The sequence below is a fragment of the Cyprinus carpio genome, chromosome B12 (genome assembly GCF_018340385.1).
Source record: "Cyprinus carpio isolate SPL01 chromosome B12, ASM1834038v1, whole genome shotgun sequence".
Lineage (NCBI taxonomy): Eukaryota > Metazoa > Chordata > Actinopteri > Cypriniformes > Cyprinidae > Cyprinus > Cyprinus carpio.
The window spans coordinates 12,573,401-12,592,180 of NC_056608.1; the positions used below are offsets into that span (position 1 = coordinate 12,573,401).

Here is an 18,780-nt window from a genome sequence, read left to right on the forward strand (position 1 = left end):
ATTGTCACTCATTACATTGATTAGCAAGCTGTGTAAACAAATGCTAATCCGTAATGACGGAAAAGGCCACTGCGTTGTGCTAAGCTGAAAATAAAATGTAGCGAGGAGACAGACAGAAATTGTGCAAAATTCACTTTTTACATGTTGTTTAAACAAACGTGTGCTCCTTTTTTTAATCCCCATAAATCTCAAAACAAGCCGTTCGCAAAATGGGATGTCACATTTTACTAGCCCCACCCACGACTGTTGACAGAAACATGCTGTATTAGAAGAGACCCCACCCAGAGTGAGCCTAGAACATTTAAAAGCAACATTCAAGTAAGAAATGTCTTCTTATTAAATCAATAGATGTTATTCAGTCCAGAGGAGTAAGTGATTTTCTGCTTTTATTTTATTGTTATAATGTTGTTATATTTTTATATATTAATACACAGATCTAATATAAACATGTGATTTCTTGCCCAGCTGTTTACCTTCACAGACATAAGTGATTGTGTTTTTGTCACTTATGTGTGTTTTTTAACATAAACTTATGTGTATTTGACAGTTTAAGTGCAATAAGACATGAAAGAGAACTTATGATGTGTGACAGCTTTGGATATGTGCGCTCAGAAAAACATATATCAGAGGTTTAAACTAATATGGCTTTAAATTGCATGATTTCAGCGCAATGAACATGATAATAAAAAAAAACAAACATGTTGTTTAGCGGAGTATCTGACGCATGAGCTGTAAGGTACAGCCTTATTCTGAAAAAGGGGGCGGGGAGCAGCAGCTCATTTGCATTTAAAGAGACATGCACGAAAACAGCGTGTTTCTGCTTCCACTCAAAATATGACTTTTTAAAATGATATAATAAATGATCTGTGGGGTATTTTGAGCTGATATTTCACAGACACATTCTGGGGACACCTGAGACTTATATTACATCTTGTAAAAAGGGGCATAATAGGTGCCCTTTAAGTAATTTGGTTATGTGTTTAAGAAATTTAGTTGTGCGCTTTTGTTATTTATTTGAGTTTTAGTGATTTAACAATACAACAAGGTTCTTGCTTACCAGGAACTTGCGTTTCTGTTTCCAGTGAGAGCCCTGTGCATTGGTGTGGCGGTGAGCTTCTGTCACCATACGGATCAGCTCCCACTCTGAGCTGGTGGGTTCTGGCCGAGTCTTCAGGGATTTGACCATCTCCTCCTTCTTCCGCTTCTCACGGTTCTCCTCAATCAAGCGCCGCTTCGCAACCCGCTTGGAGTCATCCAGAACCACTGCACCAAGATGAAAAAACGGTTATTTCTTCCACTGGCGTGATGCACAAATCAACAAATCAATTTTATTTATGGTACTCTAAGTGGCTTTTCATTTCACTTTAAAGATGTTTAGAATTTTTTCCTGGAAAACAAGAGAAGGACCCACAGGTGCAGAATGACGGTGACAGAACGAATAAGAGAATCGGGGAGGGATCAAAGTAGAAACGAGACATCCATAAAACATTATAGAACAGAGGGAGAGAGGGAGTGACAGAGGAAGAAGAAATGTGGTGTGGGTTGAACATGTGCTGTACATATGTGAGGCATATGGACAAATGTAAGGGAAACCCCAGACTGAGCACTTCAGTTTGCATAAGATTAATGTACAGTCGCTGTCAGCATGCATTTGTATATGTAAGGAGCAGGCCTGCGTTCGTGTTCCAGTACTGTGAGGTCCAAAGATCTGATGTAAAAGCTTCTGTTTTGAGTTATTTTCTAATTTAATAATTTTTCATTACAAATGATATTAATATAGAGATATAAGACAACTGCTGATGATCAGTGAACAGACTGACTTGAGGTCCCCTCATGTGTTTTCTTTTGTCTGTGTGCGGTTTTGCATGTTCAGTGATTTTGTATGTTATTTGCATGAGCATGTGCGAGGTCACTCACGATCCATGGCCATGCCCACGGCAATGCATTTCTTGAAGCGGCACAGCTGGCACTGGTTGCGGGTGATCTTGTCGATGATGCAGCAGCCATCGTACTTACAGGAGTAAGAGGGGTGGAGGTTCTTCTGGATGGTGCGCCTGAAGAATCCCTGAGAGACAGAGACAGTGAGGAGGATACAGAGTGCATTCAGAGGCAGGGAGTCACACAGGTGTTATCTGTCACAAACTGTGCTTCCTGTCCCACATAAGCAAGTGGACTGCAAAAGCCTTTTTGACCTGTTTTGCTGTAAAAATATCTAAATATCTTTTGAAAAGCAATCCTGTGTACAATATGATAAAACTTTGTTTTAAGCACAAACCTCCCTTCTTGTTTTGAAGATGAATGCTTAAATCAAGGGGAAAAAATGCCAATAATGTAAGAATATGATATGTATCTTTATATATACATACTATATATATATATATATATATATATATACACTCACACACACACACACACATACATACATACATACATAAAATGTAATATTTTCATCCAAAAAATGTTAAGGAGGGTTCAAAAAGTGCTAACATGCTAACAAAACTAAAAAGGAGCCAATTTGTTTTTATTTATTTTTTTATTTTTCTACTTTCAGTATTAAATCAAAAAAACGAATGAAGGAATGATACTCCGATTTATTCTGGCTCACAAGTAAATTTGTTTTGTTTTCAGTAGAGTTGCTAAAAATGCTAACATTTCAGCAGTCATTCTATACCACAGCAAAAGCTAATAGGATTTTGAATGCATTCCTAGGGATTTCTTAACAAATAAAATTAAATCAAAACAAAAAATAAAACAAAACAAAACAAAACAAAACAATAATAAAAATAAATAATAAAATAAATAACAATTATAAAAAATAAATAAATAAATAAATAACAAAACAAAAAAAAGATAAAGACAGTAAAATAAAATAAAAATGAAAATGAAAAATTAAATAAAAAATAAACAGAGCAAGTGCAAACATGAGAGCTGGAAAGCAGTCAACACAGCATGAAACTCACTGCTGACAAACCTAGCTAAAGTCTGATTAGAAAATGTAACGTTTTTTGCCCCGTTTTTATTGCAGTGAAGGAATCTGCAAGCTCTCAAGAGCTCTTCAAATCAGCCTGTTTAGGCAGGAGTCCCAGTCAAAGACTTGCACAGCACAGTTGTCACTCACAGTTCACTTTCTTCATGTACAGAGAGAGACAGACAGTGGATAAGATGGTTGATGCTGTTCTTAGGCTTGTGATTTGACAGGATTGAGAATGATAGGAGTATAAGTTTCACAAATGACAACAGGATGTTTTGCTGAACAGATCAGACCTGCGCCACACCATAACTCTACGTGAGGTGACAGTCTAGTCTGTTTATATATGTGTGGGGCTGAGATGTCTGTTAACACTGTGCACAAGTGATAGCAGTGATGTCGCACCTTACAGCCCTCGCAGGTGATGCAGCGGTAGTGATAGCCGGTAGCTTTGTCTCCACACACCACACACGGCTCATCCTTATCCAGATAGCTGGGGATGTACCCTACCATACACAAAAAAATCTAATGTTAACTGATAGCAACAAACAAGTACAGACATCATCAAATCAACACCACAATAAATATTAAATATAAAAAGCTCCTAGCTTCATATGCAAAGAAGCTGTTTGTAATTTCTAGATTGTTTTTTTCCTGAACTGTCTGTATATTAACTCAACCAGTTATGTTTGAGGGTAGAAATTGAGAAAATGTTAGAAAGCATGATTTCAAATTTTGTTTAGAGCTGCAATACTGAGTACCTATTTAAGGCTTGTTAACCTTGATTGGTGAAAGCCCCGAAGAGCCTCGAGTGAGTTTGAGAGTGTCACTTGGCAGGGTTTAAGATCCGCCAGTGTTTGTGACAGGTCTCTCATCTTAAGCTAGTTAACTGCCTTCATGCAAATTTGCAAAGCCCTTTCATAGATAAGAAACAAATGATTAATTGCAACACATGCTATTGCATTCAGGAAGGAGAAATAATCCACTGCCCACTATTTCACTAAATACTGTATACAAACCTTTCAAAAGTTTGGAGTTTTAAAATGTTTTTTAAAGTCCCTTATGTTTACTAAGGCTAAATTTATTTGAATACAGTAAAGATATAGTAGATAAAGAGTGTAATATTATGAATATTACTATAATTTAAAATTCTGTTAATTCAGAAATCTCTGATCTACTAATTTGGTGCTACTAATTTACTATTATTAGCAATCTTGAAAACAGCTCAGTTCAAATACTTTAGTTCAAGTGTTTTATTTATTTAAAATAGTAATATTTTGTAACCATATAAATGTCTTTACTAGCATTGTTGATCAACTGAATGTATCTTTGCTGGATAAAACTGACCACAAACTTTTGAAAAATAGCTACTGTAAAAATGAATTTTTGTTTTTTTGATAAAATTGATGTATATTTTTTGGATAAAACTGACCACTAACTCAATACAAGTTTTATAGCTACTGTAAAAAAAAGTAAATTTAGAATATGAAATCTAATGTTTGATTCATTTTTCAGTTCACCCATATCTGTTTTTAAATCAGTACAGGACAGTTTTTTATTTTATTTTATTTTATTTTTCTAATGTTTGATTCATTTTTCAGTTCACAAAAAAGTCAACCTAGCTATTTTTCTTCCGGATTCACCATTCTGAAAACTAAAATAGGCGAAAATAAAATGAAAAAATTGTTTCATTAACATCTGCAAGGGTTACCAGCAGGTGGTGCAGAAAATGGGGCTAAATAAAATTTCAGACTATGTAAAGTAATGGAGGCATTTTTATTGGGATAAGTTTTATAGACTTGTTTTAAGCTATCATTCTTTTTTAACAACATACCCTTTGTGAAAAATGAAACACTAAACAGCAGTGAAGGTTACTGTGCAATAGCAAATCTTGCTTTAGCGTATTTCTTTCCCAAGTGAATGCGACAGCACCAGTATTGGAAAACTAAAAGGTTAGAGTCAGTTTTGGGACTAATCTAGTTTATTTAACTGCTGAGGGCATGAGGTGAACAAGACAGAGCTGCCTCTCCTAACACCAGTACAAAGTCAATCCTTAAACACCCCTTTAGCCTGGGAGAGCAATCGCTTTAACATGAGTTATGATTGCCTAAAGGAGGATCACCAGAACATCACATAACAACAGATCTATTGAGCTAACTGATGCTAGAGTTGATGTGAGGAGGATCACGGGGCAACTGAAAACCCTTCTCTCCCTCTAGGACTCTTGTGTGTTTCTCAGAAATGTGCAGTCAGTGATGCATTCTGGGAGGATAGAGAAGTGATAAGCATACTTCTGCAGCTCTAGGCAAGAGCATCCGTGTCTTCTGTGAGAGATCTTACCAGACATGCTCTTCACCGAACACTGGCTGTTCTTTCTCTTCCTTTTCGGGCCATCGAGCCACCTGAAAAAAAAAAGAGCAGAGAGACAGAGAGAAAGAGGTTGGTACTAGTATATTCCACAAAGATGGCACACAGGAAGTCTTTGTGGTGATTTGATGTCTGCAATTCCCTGTGGTATCGTTTTATATTTTTAACCAGCACACATTCAGCTCCAAGTGCTTCAACAACATGACAACCCTGTCATTTTGATTTGATGGAGTGAGGATCACAAAAAGAAGATCGCAAATACAGGCAACCGTCAGAGCCACGATGCACGTGTTCCTGACATGTTCACGTCCCGACTGCAAAAGGACAGAACCCATTCTACTTCTCTCTTTTCAATAATTTCCTACAACTTTCTAATTTATTTTAACATACCTAAAATAATTAAGGTTGGTCTGCATTCTAAAATCTTTTTATTTGAATCAGACAGGAGATAAAATAGACAAACGTTTCGGCTATCAGCCTTAGTTTGACAATTCTTTATTTCTCAGTGATTACATAACAGATGACATACGTACATCAGGTGATTATAATTAATCAATCAACCCAAAGACTCCACTTTAACATAAAAAAATACAGAGATAGGCATTGTCAATGTTTTATTTAAAGACAATGTTACCTTTGGGTTTAAATAAGGATTATGATTTTTTGTATTTTTTTTTTTTTTCGGGGTACAATGATTATGAACAGCATATTTTGCCTGATGTGCTATTGTTCCCATTAATTAGTTTTAATATGCATTCATTTTAAAATACCTAAATATTAAATATTAATATGAACATACCTAAATTAAATGATAATGGCTCAAAGCACAAGAACAAAAACAGTGATTTAACATATAGTGACAAAGCAACTGGATGCTGTCAATTTCCAATAATTCACAATAATAATAATTATTCAAATAAAAATATATTTTTAAATGTTCCTCTTTAAAAAGACTCTTCCCTAATACTAAAAATTTTAATTTTTACAAAAAAATCCAAATAATAGTAATAAAACACCAAAAAATCTCAAAACAACTATGATTTAACCACAATAAAGGATAAGGAAATCCTTTTCAATGTGATTTGACAATTTAAAAAAATAATAAAAGTCTTAAAAAGGCTTATGAATATTTTATAAAGAATTCTTACTCTTCATTAAAAAAATAATAACAAAATAAGGGCTAAACATTAATAATTATTGAGCAATTATTGAGCAATACCCAAAACAAAACAAAAAAACTAAAAACCAAAACAAAAGTCAAAACAACACAAGACAACAAAACAAAACAAAACAAAACAAAAAAACAAAACACAACATAACACAACACAACACAACAAAACAAATGAAATATAGAAATGAAAAATCTCTGGAAGTAAATATTATGCTTTGTTATGACCCCTTCTTAAAATGACATCTGATTTTGTTTTTAAATAGCAATATATCCCACTTCTGATCAACTTCTCAAAAACTATGTCCAGTTTTGCAGTCCACCAATAACATCAGGTCATCCAGCAGTAGGAACACTTATTCTGACTGAAGAGGCAAGAACATTGACACAGACTTTCAGCACTAAAATGACTAAACATTATTAATTAAAGAGAGAGTTGCTGATGTAACAAAGATGAGGAGGGCAAATGAACAGTGATGCAATGCGGCAACTACCAATGAGACGGCAGACGTACAGCCGGACATCGTGGCTTAACAATTCAGCCACTCTATGACCTCCAGCAACACATACGTGTGAACACCACAGTCTCCGGGTACATCGAGTCTGGCTGTGATTAAAGGGCTGGAGTGGCTCAGCTCTACGCTGGGAGAAAGACAGCAGAGTTATGTAACAAAGTGTCCAAATAATACAAGCAAATCTGTTAGCATTCTGTGCTAGTCTCTCAACACCCCTTCAACACCTTTGCCGTCGCTAACGCTAATGCTAGCCTCTTTAAATACACATCAAAAAGAGTTTCTAAATGGCGAGCTGTTTAAACGCCACATGATACCAATAAGAGTGTATTCGCAAGATCATGAGCTGGATTTTGAAAGGCATGAAAATTAATTTAAACATCAAAAACTGTAGAGGTGGACGTCTTTCAGGTTACATAACAGCTCCTGTTATGCTTACAAAAATACTGTGGAGGGAAAGTATCAGGTAATACAATAATACTGTAGTACTTTGACATACAGCCTCAGTTCATGTATTTATGTGCTATTCTAAGAATCCCAATGGTAGAATTTGATAGAATCTTCTGGAAATTACCAAGAGAACACAAAACAAGGTTCATGTGATGTGCTCCCTTAAGCCATCGCGATGTCACACACATAAACACAAAGAAGGCCATCTTTGTTCAAAGCCATGGGGAAAAAATTATAAAAGGTTCAAAGTCTAATACTGGCTTGTGTTCTTTCGCTTGTCATATTGTTTTTGTCATTTGCTGTATTGATTCTGCAGCTGTGGAACGTCATTTATGAATGTCATTTAATATGTCTGACTGAGGTTCAGTGAGGACGCAGAAGCCTCTAGACTTGTTTCTCTCTCGTTCTCTCGGGCACACGGAAATGTCACTCTAAAGCTACGTTATCTTTATCACAATCACTCTTATTTGCTGTCATGGATGGTTTTACCAATACAACTGTCAATCATCTGCTGTCCTCATGAGAACCTGCTCGTCACAAAGAAAACACAAAGAAAGCATTGCAGATTTCACATTTCAGGCAACACACCTCACCCAATCAATACTGAATACAAGATTCATTTAATCACAATTCCATCACGGCAAAAGCAATGTGCAAATATCCCTTGAGAACATAAACATATACTGTGCCATAGAAAGATTAGGCAGGCACAGGCATAAAGAAAGATAAAGCAGCAAGGGCTTTTTTCCACTCTGACACTTACTATAAAAAGAAACCTCAGAGGATTCTGCCTAGTCAGAGGGCTTTATAAAAAAGAAACCTCAGCAGGATTCTGATCCAATGGAAGAGTCCCATTAAATGGACTAGAGGAAACAACTAATCGATTTAATCGATTAAAATCGATTATTTAAAATAGTTGTCAGATAGTAATCGATAAATAAATATTTGCAGCCAAGCATATTTTAAATCTGCGGTGACCAAAGTGTGGGCACTCAGCCTTGCAGGAGAAGCAGCGAATAGCCAAACATCCCGCACAGCGTTCTGCAGCATTCAGCGTGATGAGGCCAAAGCTCGAGAAGAAAAAGCTAAAACAAAACTTTCCCCATCCAAAGTGTGGGAAGGGACAAAAAAGAGAGTAACCAAACTGCTGTAACATATCCTCTAAAAAGAGAGGCAGCCTACTGTTAAGCCCTGAAACAGGTTGACCAGTTTGCACAATGTTTTCTCAAATACTGTGAATAGTGTTCTGCGAGCCGGGATTCCTGTCAGTTCAGCATAAGCTGTTTTGTTGAACATTTAATCTCCATTTATTACATTTTTGAATTTTGCACACATAAGCTACATATTTAAAACGATGAAAAACAGTGTGCGGATCATAGATTCTCAGTCCATGTCTGACGATACTGATAACATTGCTTTTTTTCACATTAAAATTTAAAGCTTTTGTCGTTTACCAGATTCAGTCTTGCAGCCTAATTATGACTGCATGAGAGAGGTTAATTTAAAATTTGAAATACTTTTTTTCAGAAATCTGCATGTTCACAGATGGACAACCTTCTGATGGTTTTTTAGTAAATTTTATTTTTAAAATGTGAGTTCCGTTTCATGCCATTGGCACTTTGTTCGAAGAGTTGTGTGTTTCAATTTTCACAGCATAAGCTATAAAGCTGTTTTCCCAGGTATAAGCTGTGGTTACGTGCACTGCATTTTATTTCTGTTTTTACAGGAAAAACCTGATAGGTTTCGAAGTTAGACTGTGAGCCCTAGAGACCCATACTGGGTTTCCACCTTCCTTTGAAATTTGCTAGAATGATGGGTCAGTGTTACTGATGCAGAAGAGTTTGACAAAGGTAATGTCAGTATGTTTTTTATGAATTTTCCATTCATGGCTAAATGTTTGGAATGATAAGACCTTTTGTTAATAGTATTGGGCAAAATAAAAATAGTAATAAACGTAAAAAGACTACTCGATTATCAAAATAAAATACCGCTGCTAATACAGGTTGCATGCTCAAATGATAAATTCTCATTAAAACAATGCAGCAGCATGCAAAAAACTACTAGCACTACTAGTGACCCATGCAGCACAGAAGTTCCCAAAAAAAGACGTGCACAGACAGGAACCTGAGGGTTTTACTAATAAGAGACATTACTACTACTACCATTATGAATATTTATTTGGTTTTTGTCTTTTTTTGAATTTTAATTTCTATATGTTTATTTATTTTTATTAGTTTTATATTAGTAATGTTTATTCTATTTTTATTATTATTTATAGTTGTTGTATTTTTCTTGTATTTTAAAAATAATTAACAAGTAATTTAACAAATATAATATGTTATAATCAATAAAATAATAATATTATAATATATATAGTAATTTTAAACAATAACTTAATATTATAGAAAAATAATTATTATAATTAATTATTTAACAAGTAATTTTAACAATATAACTAATATTTTATTTAAATACTTAGCAAAAATTGAAAAATGTATTCCATATAGAAATTGTATGCATTGATTTAGAATGTTTTCTTTAAATTGATTTCCCTAAATTTTCCTGGTTGAGATATCACAATTTCAAATATTTATATATAGAAAGTTTTATTTGATTTGATTTCCCTACCGTTACGAGAGCAACATGACTAGTTCAAATATCCGATACAGGTAGGAGAAGCGTCTCACCTGATAACGCAGTGGGATTGGAGGATGTGCATGGTGAAGACGAAACACTCTGCTGTTCTTCAGGATTATAACTCTTCACCACATCAACGGAGCGAGCCGTATAAACACACTCTGACTGAATTCTCTTTGATGCCTCTCTTGCATAAGTGCTCTCTCTCTCTCTTGCTGTCGTTTGGCAACCCTCCCTCTCTTTTTTCCCCTCTGCCCGCTGTCTCTCTAACTCTGAATTTCCCGACTGTTCTTTACGAATTTTTCTAAGAATCCCTTGTGAGAGATTGTCTCTCGCGCTCTTAATCCCTTCGGTTGTCTGTGATTGGGTGTTGTGATCTCTCCCGCAGGTGGTAATCCAGAGTTAAGAGAGACGGTGAGATTGGGTGAGCGGTGTGATAAAGCAGGAGAGATGAAGCCCGAGATATGCCAGCCCCCATAAACATGCCAACTGGTTCTGTCACCACCGGTTATTTTCACCTTTATTTACTCCGTACCCCTGTGATGTATTTATATCCAGCGAGGTTTCATTCATCCTCTAAGACAAGGCAAACACAGTACAAGCAGTGACAGTGGGTTAATTCAGGGGAATAATATAAATAAATAAAATGACGGAGGGAGTTTGGGGAAAAAAATAACCATCACATTACACTACCCAAGTTTGAGAGCTCAAAACTCCACCCTGAATTTAGATGCACAGAGGCACATTATTGTTAAAAATGTTGGATTAAGATTATAAAAGTATATATATTTTTATAATCTCTTGTATGCACATCTAGGCTGTATTTATGTTATTTAAAAAATACAAGTTTTACAATGTAAAAGAACTTATTTCTAATTTAATACATTTTAAAATGTATTCTTGTGATGGCAAAGCCATTACTCCAGTCTTCAATGTCACATCTTCTAAAATGCTGATTTTGTGTTCTCATTATCATCAATGTTGTTGTTCTGTTTAATACTTATACTTAATAGAACCTTTCAGGATTTTTTGATGAACAGAAAGTTATAAATCTCTTAACCTTCGATCCATTTAATGATCCCTTCTTGAAAAGAAGTATTCATTAAAAGAAAAAAAAAAAAAAAACAGACTGACACTTTAGTGTTTGTACATGTGTTTGTAAAGACTTTTCAAAGACATGCCAAGTAAATTAAATTGTAACGGAATTGAATTAATTATTCCCAGAAAATGAAGTGCTGAAATCAAGGCTTTTTTTTTTTAGAATCAGTAGCGGAGCACAGCGTGATTTGAGTGGCAGGAAGCTGAGAGTCTTAGGATCTGTCAAGCCGCAAAGAGAAGTCTTATGCAAAGAGAAGTTTTGGAGTCACTCCACCTTGCGTTTCCTTCCTTCTAAATCCCTCACTGTGTGTTTGCCGTTTCCCTCACTCTCTCCCTTGCTGTCTCTCTTCTCTCTGCCAGCTTTATGAGAGCTTATTTTAGACCGTCTAAATGTGATCTGGCAGCTCCCAGCTAATGTCAGAACAAAAGCCACGTGCACGCTCGCAAAGAGCAGAGAAGAAAAGAAGCTGATGGGATGCTGCTAAATGTATGTAAATGTCCATTCACACTTTTATGTGTTTGTCTGGGGGGCGCTGGCATGTCTGCTTGAGAGGGTAGATGAGATAAACAGTCGGCAAGCCTGAAGCTCACGTGACTGTAGCTGGAGGGATGGTGGCGCTGTTGTCTAAAGCTGTTTCTCCAATATGTGTGAGTGTCTGTATTAGTGCCACAGTGCACTTCTTTGAATCTCTCAGAAGATAAGAAATGCAGGGTTAGTGTTATGAAGTTTGTATGTTGGTGCTGGGACATCAGATTATGCTGTAGATGTTGTAGAACAGAACGGTGAAGAACACAGTCATAGAGACGTGCAAAGATTCCAAGTATTAACGGGGTCATAAAATGCAGTTTCAGATGTTTATTTTATGTTTCTTGACGTTATTTTAATAATGTTTGCAATGTTTCAACAGTCAGTTTCAGCATGTTAGTTGCTTTTGCTTGCTTAATTTTCAATATAGAGTTTTAAAACTCCCACCGGGATTTCTCATGATTTTTTTCTGGTTTTTGCAGCCTAAAATCACTGACTTTGCAGCAGCTTTTGTCAAAATGTGTGGCATTTCTTGTGTTGTTTTGCAGTGCAGATATATACCACATTCTTCTAACATGGATATTATTTTTTTTGATCTCAAGGACCTTAAATATAATTGTAGCCTACTTTTGCAGTCAATGGATAAAAAAACAAAAAAAAAAAACACAACCATAAAGTCTTTAAAGGTATAGTTCATTAAAAAAAAAAGTCATTAACTACTCACCCTCATGTCGTTATAAACCCATAAGACGTTTGATAAGATATTCGGAACATAAATTAAGATATTTTTGATGAAATCCGAGAGCTTTCTGACCCTGCATTTACAGCAATGGAACTAACACGTTCAATGCCCAGAAAGGTAATAAGGACATTGATAAAATAGTCCATGTAACATCAGTGGTTCAACCGTAATTTCATGAAGTAACAAAAACACTTTTTGTGCGCAAAGAAAACAAAAACTAAAGCTATGGTTTCTGCTATTGCAGAGCAAGTAATACTTGATTCTGCTAAATGCTTGGAATATTAAACTAAAAAGAAGCATGCTGCTGCTAGAGAGAAGAAAGATCCCCATAGCAGATCTAGGCAGGTGGTATTGGGGAGGTGGAGAGTTAAGATGAGGATATTGTGTGCAGATATTCATTTGGATGCCTCCTGGCTATATAGGGAAACAGTAATGAGTATGTGAATCCAATTGACTGGAAACATTAAATTGAACAAACCAATCAGAGCACGAATAGCATTTCATGGCTGAACTAATCATTTAATAATTTCTCTTGCATGTTTTGCATCCTAAACTTAAAGGTCTTGGTTATTTTAGATAAATCATTTCCCAAATGTTTTGGTGATTTCTTAATTACAAAAACTAAAACTGATATTGCACATGAAATAAAAACTACAACTAAACTGAAATTTAAATATATTGAAAAACAATTTATTGAAAAAGCAAACTCAACATGAACTCCCTCACAGGGTAAAGGCTTCAGTGCTCTGCAGGCGCCCTGTCTGTCTGATTAAGGTGGATTACACCTTTCCAACAGCAGGAAAATCCTGTCAATTGAGTTTATGCAAATCTAGGAGCTTTAAAAGTAAATGGTGAAGATCTAAAAACATGATGTCAGCTGGAACAGATTAAAACCATGTACAAGCATTAATCTCCTCTGACCACTGTGGCACATTGACTCAAACAGGCATGTAGTGTTTGCATAAACACAAAAGAGCAACATGATCATGCCTGGTTCTTTTCCACACATCTCAAGTTTGAAATCAGCCTAGACATCTGTGGAATGCCCTGATACAGTTAATTTACCACAAACTAAACGATATGATTGAAGACAGTTTGCTGTAATAGTGCCAAACTGCCAACAAACATCACATATAATAGTAGGGCAGGAAGAATAGGTTCCCATGCACCCGCTTGGCAGTTTTTTGGAACCTGGTTTTTTGGAAACCTAATGGTGTCTAGTTAAGAATTTTTGATGTTGCGGAGGTCAACTAATGGCCCATGGGGATCGTTTGGAGGCCATCTTGAAATGATGTCATCGTGAGTGGCAAATAACACATATTTTGATAACTCCTGAACCGTACAACATACAAATAAAAAAGAACTACTACTTAACAGTGGTGGAAGTATTATTCAGATCATCTACTCAAGTAAAGTACTAATACCACACTGTAAAAGTAAAAGTATGTACTTGAACTATCAAAAGTAAAAGTATGTTATGTTTTTGGATTAATATGAAGTGAAAGTGACATATAGCCAAGTATGGTGATCCATACTCAGAATTCGTGCTCTGCATTTAACCCATCCAAAGAGCACACAACACAGCAGTGAACACACACACATCGTGAACACACACCCAGAGCAGTCGGCAGCCATTTATACTGCGGCGCCCGGGGAGAAGTTGGGGGTTCGGTGCCTTGCTCTGAATCACCTCTCAAAAGCCCTACTCCCACTTGTGTATTACACACCCCAAATGCATCCGATGACCACTGTACTATCTTCAATTCTATAAAAGGTGCTTCAAAAGAGCAATTGTTTCATTTACTTGATATCCGTGACAGAAGACTAACTGAGCCAGTTTATTGGCCTTGCTGTATGAAGGCTGTTTTTGATCGGCTGCCAGAAACACTAGATGGTGTCAGCTCATGGCTGAAGTTGTTGGAAAAATAGTCTGCTTTAAAAAGGCAAGGGTGAAGATCTCTTTGCAAAAGAGGCTAGTGTGCTTCCCTGGCCACCCACTTCAGATGAACTACTGTACACAAGCAAGCAGATAACCTGTTGCCTGAGGAGCTTGCCTGGTTCCTCACCCTTGTCTTGTCATCTGTGGTACAAGTGACGGACTGTGGCACATAGAATTATGTGCTTGGGAAGTTTCCACTCGCCATTTGTCACTGCTCTGCATAGGTCCTGTCCTACAGAAAGTACAAGTCAGCAGATCTTCTCACACTTTGAATCACTTAATTCAGACGAGACAAAGGTGAGGAACCTGTCAAGCTCCATAGGCAACAGGTTATCTGCTTGCTTGTGTAGTTCATCTGCAGTGGGTGGCAAGGGCATAACACTAGACTCCAGGAAGGCCTTCTTGATGATATTATGCAGGGAGAGGGCTGCATCATTCATTTGATCGGCTGTTTCAAGCTAATAAGCACATGCCATGGTGTCCTCCAAAGTGATATGAGAACTGTATACCAAGTCAAATGAAAATTATGCTTTGTTTTTCAGTGAAACCTTGGAAAGGCCAAGCATACTGCTCATAAGTTTCTCAGCTTGGTATTAAGGGCTTGGTACACTCTGCTCCTCAATTTTAAAGCGCATATAAAAAACCTATCTCTCAAGTGGACTATTGACACTCCTAATTGAGATTGTAGATAGCGTGTTAATGGTCCATTTGAGAGATAGGTGGCGGTAATCCACTTATAAGTCTGCGATCCACCATAAAGCAACAAGAAGAAGATGATGCCTCATGCGCAGGCTGCTGTGAAGCGCGTTCACAAGAGTTCTAATAGTTCTGACATTGCGTGAATCAGAGGCAAAAAAACCCCCCGATATAAATACTGTTCAGTTTCTTGCACAGACCTATTGTTTTGTGTCTTTACACATCTATGTATCGCCACGAGCCGCAGGGTTTAATTTGTATTTTTCTGTGCATGTTTTTTTCTCTCTCATAGATTCTGTTACCATTGCCAAGCAACGGCTGAAGCTAAAAATCATAATTTGTGTTCTATTGAAGAAACAAAATCACCTACATCTTGGATGCACTGGGGGTAAGCAGCTAAACATCAAATTTTCATTTTTGGGTGAACTATCCCTTTAAGGACATATAGGCAATGCAGGAATCTGAGTTGTTGGACCTGATTGCCGTCTACAGTTTGCTCTTTGACATACTCTCTCACCACATTGTAGGTTGCACTGTACTGTAGTCTTCTTAGTTTGGTCTGTGTTTTCCTTCTCCATCTGGCCGGTATGGTGGAAGTATATGAGGTAGAGGTTGTTACGAGAGGTCTCAAGGTATTGAACATCTTTAGCAAAGAGATCTTCACCCCTGACTTTGTGAAGCAGACAAGTTTTTCCAAGAGCTTCAGTCATGAGCTCGATGCACTTCCATGCTGGCTCTTTGTTCTTCCATGTTGGAAACTTCATATTCCTCTTGGTTTTCCTGTGCACTTTACTTCAAACTGGTCACAGAAAATGCATTATTTAGGAAAAATAGAGCATGCTGATGCTTGTGTAGTTTTTGACTTTTGAAGAGAATACTTATGTGTTGCAGAGGGCTGGTCTGAAGTAGCTACAGTAGAACTTTTCTATCAATCCATCTTGGATGTGAAGTAGGGCTGCACAATAAATCGCATGCCATTATTATGCGCATCTCGTCAGTAAATCCGGTTCTGTGATTAATAGTAATTCACAAACAGCCGATCACAAACAGCCTTCTTAAAATAAGGCAAATCAACTGGCTCAGCTAGTCTTCTCTCACGGACATCAAGTAAATGAGACAATCGCTCTTTGGAATCACCTTTCATAGAATTGAAGCAAGTAAAGAAGTCGTCAGATGCAGTGGGAGTAGGGCTTTTGAGAGGGGGTTGTAAGGTACACTCAATTGGCCAAACAAAGTTATCCAGTGGTGTGAAAATCACTTGCAATCATGTAGAACATTATATTATGACATTGACCATTCTGAGTGAGCAGAGTGAGGGGAGATGGGTGAGGGGAAGTAAGAGAATAAAAAGGATAGGTGAGAGGAGTTTTTCCCACATTCTCCTTAGTGAAGGATGATTTCTTTTGCGTCGAAACTATGCCGTAGGTTGTGCGTAGTATGTGCAGGCTGCAACGTAGCCTGACGTGCACCTCTCCAAAAATGTCACAGCACGTCAAATCTATGCGGACCACAAAGGCTGTGATTGGTCTACTAGTACCCCTCCCTCCGTATGTATTTGAGTTTTGTGTGTGTTTTTTGCACTTTAATATATTTTAATGTTACACCTTCTTATTTTAAATAAAACAAAGCAAAGGACAAGTGTCTTATCATTTCTTATAAAACGTAGCATTACGTCACTTTGTTGTTTGCGACAAACGGTTGTTCTGTCATGGTACGTTACAAGTCCTTGTGGAGATTGAAAGAATGCCATCTTCCGTCTCTTTTTTGTAGTTTTAAATAAATTATCTGTTCTTTATATATTTAAGCTGATGCTTCTCTGACAAGCTGCTTCTTCTTCGGCTTTTGTCGTGGTACTGCGGGTTACACAAGCAACATGCTACCGTGGACACTGCAGACTAGTGGTTTGTATGTGTACTGCACGTCGACGCGGACAACAATGCAGAAGTATAAATGAAAACCGACGCACAGCCTAGAGGGAGAAGTATAAATCAGCCTTGAGAAATCAAAACAGATGTCTGCATGTTAATACACTGTGTGTGTATTGTCTGTATCTCAGAAGATCAAAGTGTCTGAGGTTCTTTAAGTCTTATGGGGTTCAAACATCTGATCACTTTCCTCTTTCCCCCTTTCTTCAAGGCTTGTTGTTTTTATATATTCTGTCATTGAGGAAAGTTTCATGGATCTGTAATTTATGGTAGCCTACTTACTAACCAGTGGTTAAATATAACTAAGTACATTACTCAAGTACTGTACTTAAGTACAAATTCAAGGTACTTGTACTTGAGTATTTCCATTTTATGCAACTTCATACTTCTGTTGTGCTACATCTCAGGGGCAAATACAGTATGTTACTTTTTACTCCACTAAAGTTATCTGACAGCTTTAGGTACTATTTTTCGGATTACATTTTTCATTTACCACGCGTCCAGTGAAAACCAGGTAACTCCACATTCGGTAAATTAAAGTTTCAGATAAACTGAAGGCTGAAGTTTTCCTATATGGGTTGAGAAAATTTGCCTACTTCTAAAGATAAATAAACTGTTTAAAACCTTCTTGGATTAGCTTGAAAATGAACTGTCACAAAGTTCAAAACTGGGCTGTTTTGCTGAGCTCATGAAAAGTTGACATTTAAAAGATATGTGGTTCTCACGGGACAGTGGCACTACATACAAATGATCGTATAGAATATGATGCATTTCTGTAAAATAAACTACCCAACAGTACATAAAGTTGTTAAAATGAGCTCAACGTTAAACATCTACAGCAATAAAATGCAAAACACATTAATGCAGCATAAATATAAATCCAAAAACATCATATACTGTATAATGGTAAAACACTGACAGTGACCATTCTACAGCACAATGAGTACTTTTACTTTTGATAGGTCAAGTACATTTTGCTGATAGTCCATACTTTTACTTTCACATTGAGGTATTAGTACTTGAGTAGATGATCTGAATAATACTTCCACCACTGTTAGCTAGCTAACATTACCTAGTGTTAGCTGGCTATCTAGAAGGTAAGTTAATTTGATGGTTGTAAAAAAGGGAGATAATACATATCAGATGTAAAATCTTTTTGCTATATCTTGCTGAGTGGTGACGATGGATATCTGAAATGCATAAGTAGCAGTTAAAAATAACCAATGAGTAGCTACAATAGCAAATGAGGAGTTAGAATGTACAGCAGCAGCATTGGGCTGCTGTTCAGGTCAATGTCTACTTTGATTTGTGTAGATTTTTTTCTGGGTTATTTTTTAGATTATTAACACACTGGTTTGTTTTGGTTATACTTTCATTAGATAGAGACTGAAAAAATAAACCACTGGTGGGGTCACATTTGAAGAGGTGGAGACTGATGCCTGGAGACTGAAACCGGATTATGATGACTTTTGCTTTCAATTACTAAGTATTATCAGATTGCCACCTACACTGAATTTTTTTTTTCATTTATCCAATTAAAAAAAAATTAGGGTAATGATTCACATCTATATTTTTTAACTTGAGCCAATGAAAAATAAACAACTTGCCCTTAGGCAATTGGATGAATGAAACTTTTTTTTTTTTTTTTCAGTGTATGTCACTTGGAATGATTGACATCCATCTGGCAACTTTGCAATTGACATAAGAGAAAATCTAGTCTCATTTCGCTAATGCAGGAAACTACTGCGGAAC

General features: G+C 36.6%; 1 protein-coding gene across 6 annotated transcripts in view; it reads right to left on the bottom strand.

Annotated features, from left to right (window-relative positions):
- The window catches only part of LOC109100142 (thyroid hormone receptor alpha), a 142,626-nt gene that overhangs the window by 20,074 nt on the left and 103,772 nt on the right, over window positions 1–18,780 (bottom strand). For 5 of the 6 annotated variants that reach the window (XM_042735416.1, XM_042735413.1, XM_042735414.1 and 2 more), the window contains 4 exons: window positions 5,309–5,370; window positions 3,374–3,474; window positions 1,918–2,065; window positions 1,058–1,263 (listed from right to left, as the gene is read on the bottom strand). In XM_042735416.1, coding sequence (XP_042591350.1) covers window positions 1,058–1,263; window positions 1,918–2,065; window positions 3,374–3,474; window positions 5,309–5,370 — 517 coding nt within the window. Of the gene's footprint in view, window positions 1–1,057; window positions 1,264–1,917; window positions 2,066–3,373; window positions 3,475–5,308; window positions 5,371–10,152; window positions 10,907–18,780 lie in introns of those variants that run through there. The other variant, XM_019113639.2, reaches the window with a different exon arrangement.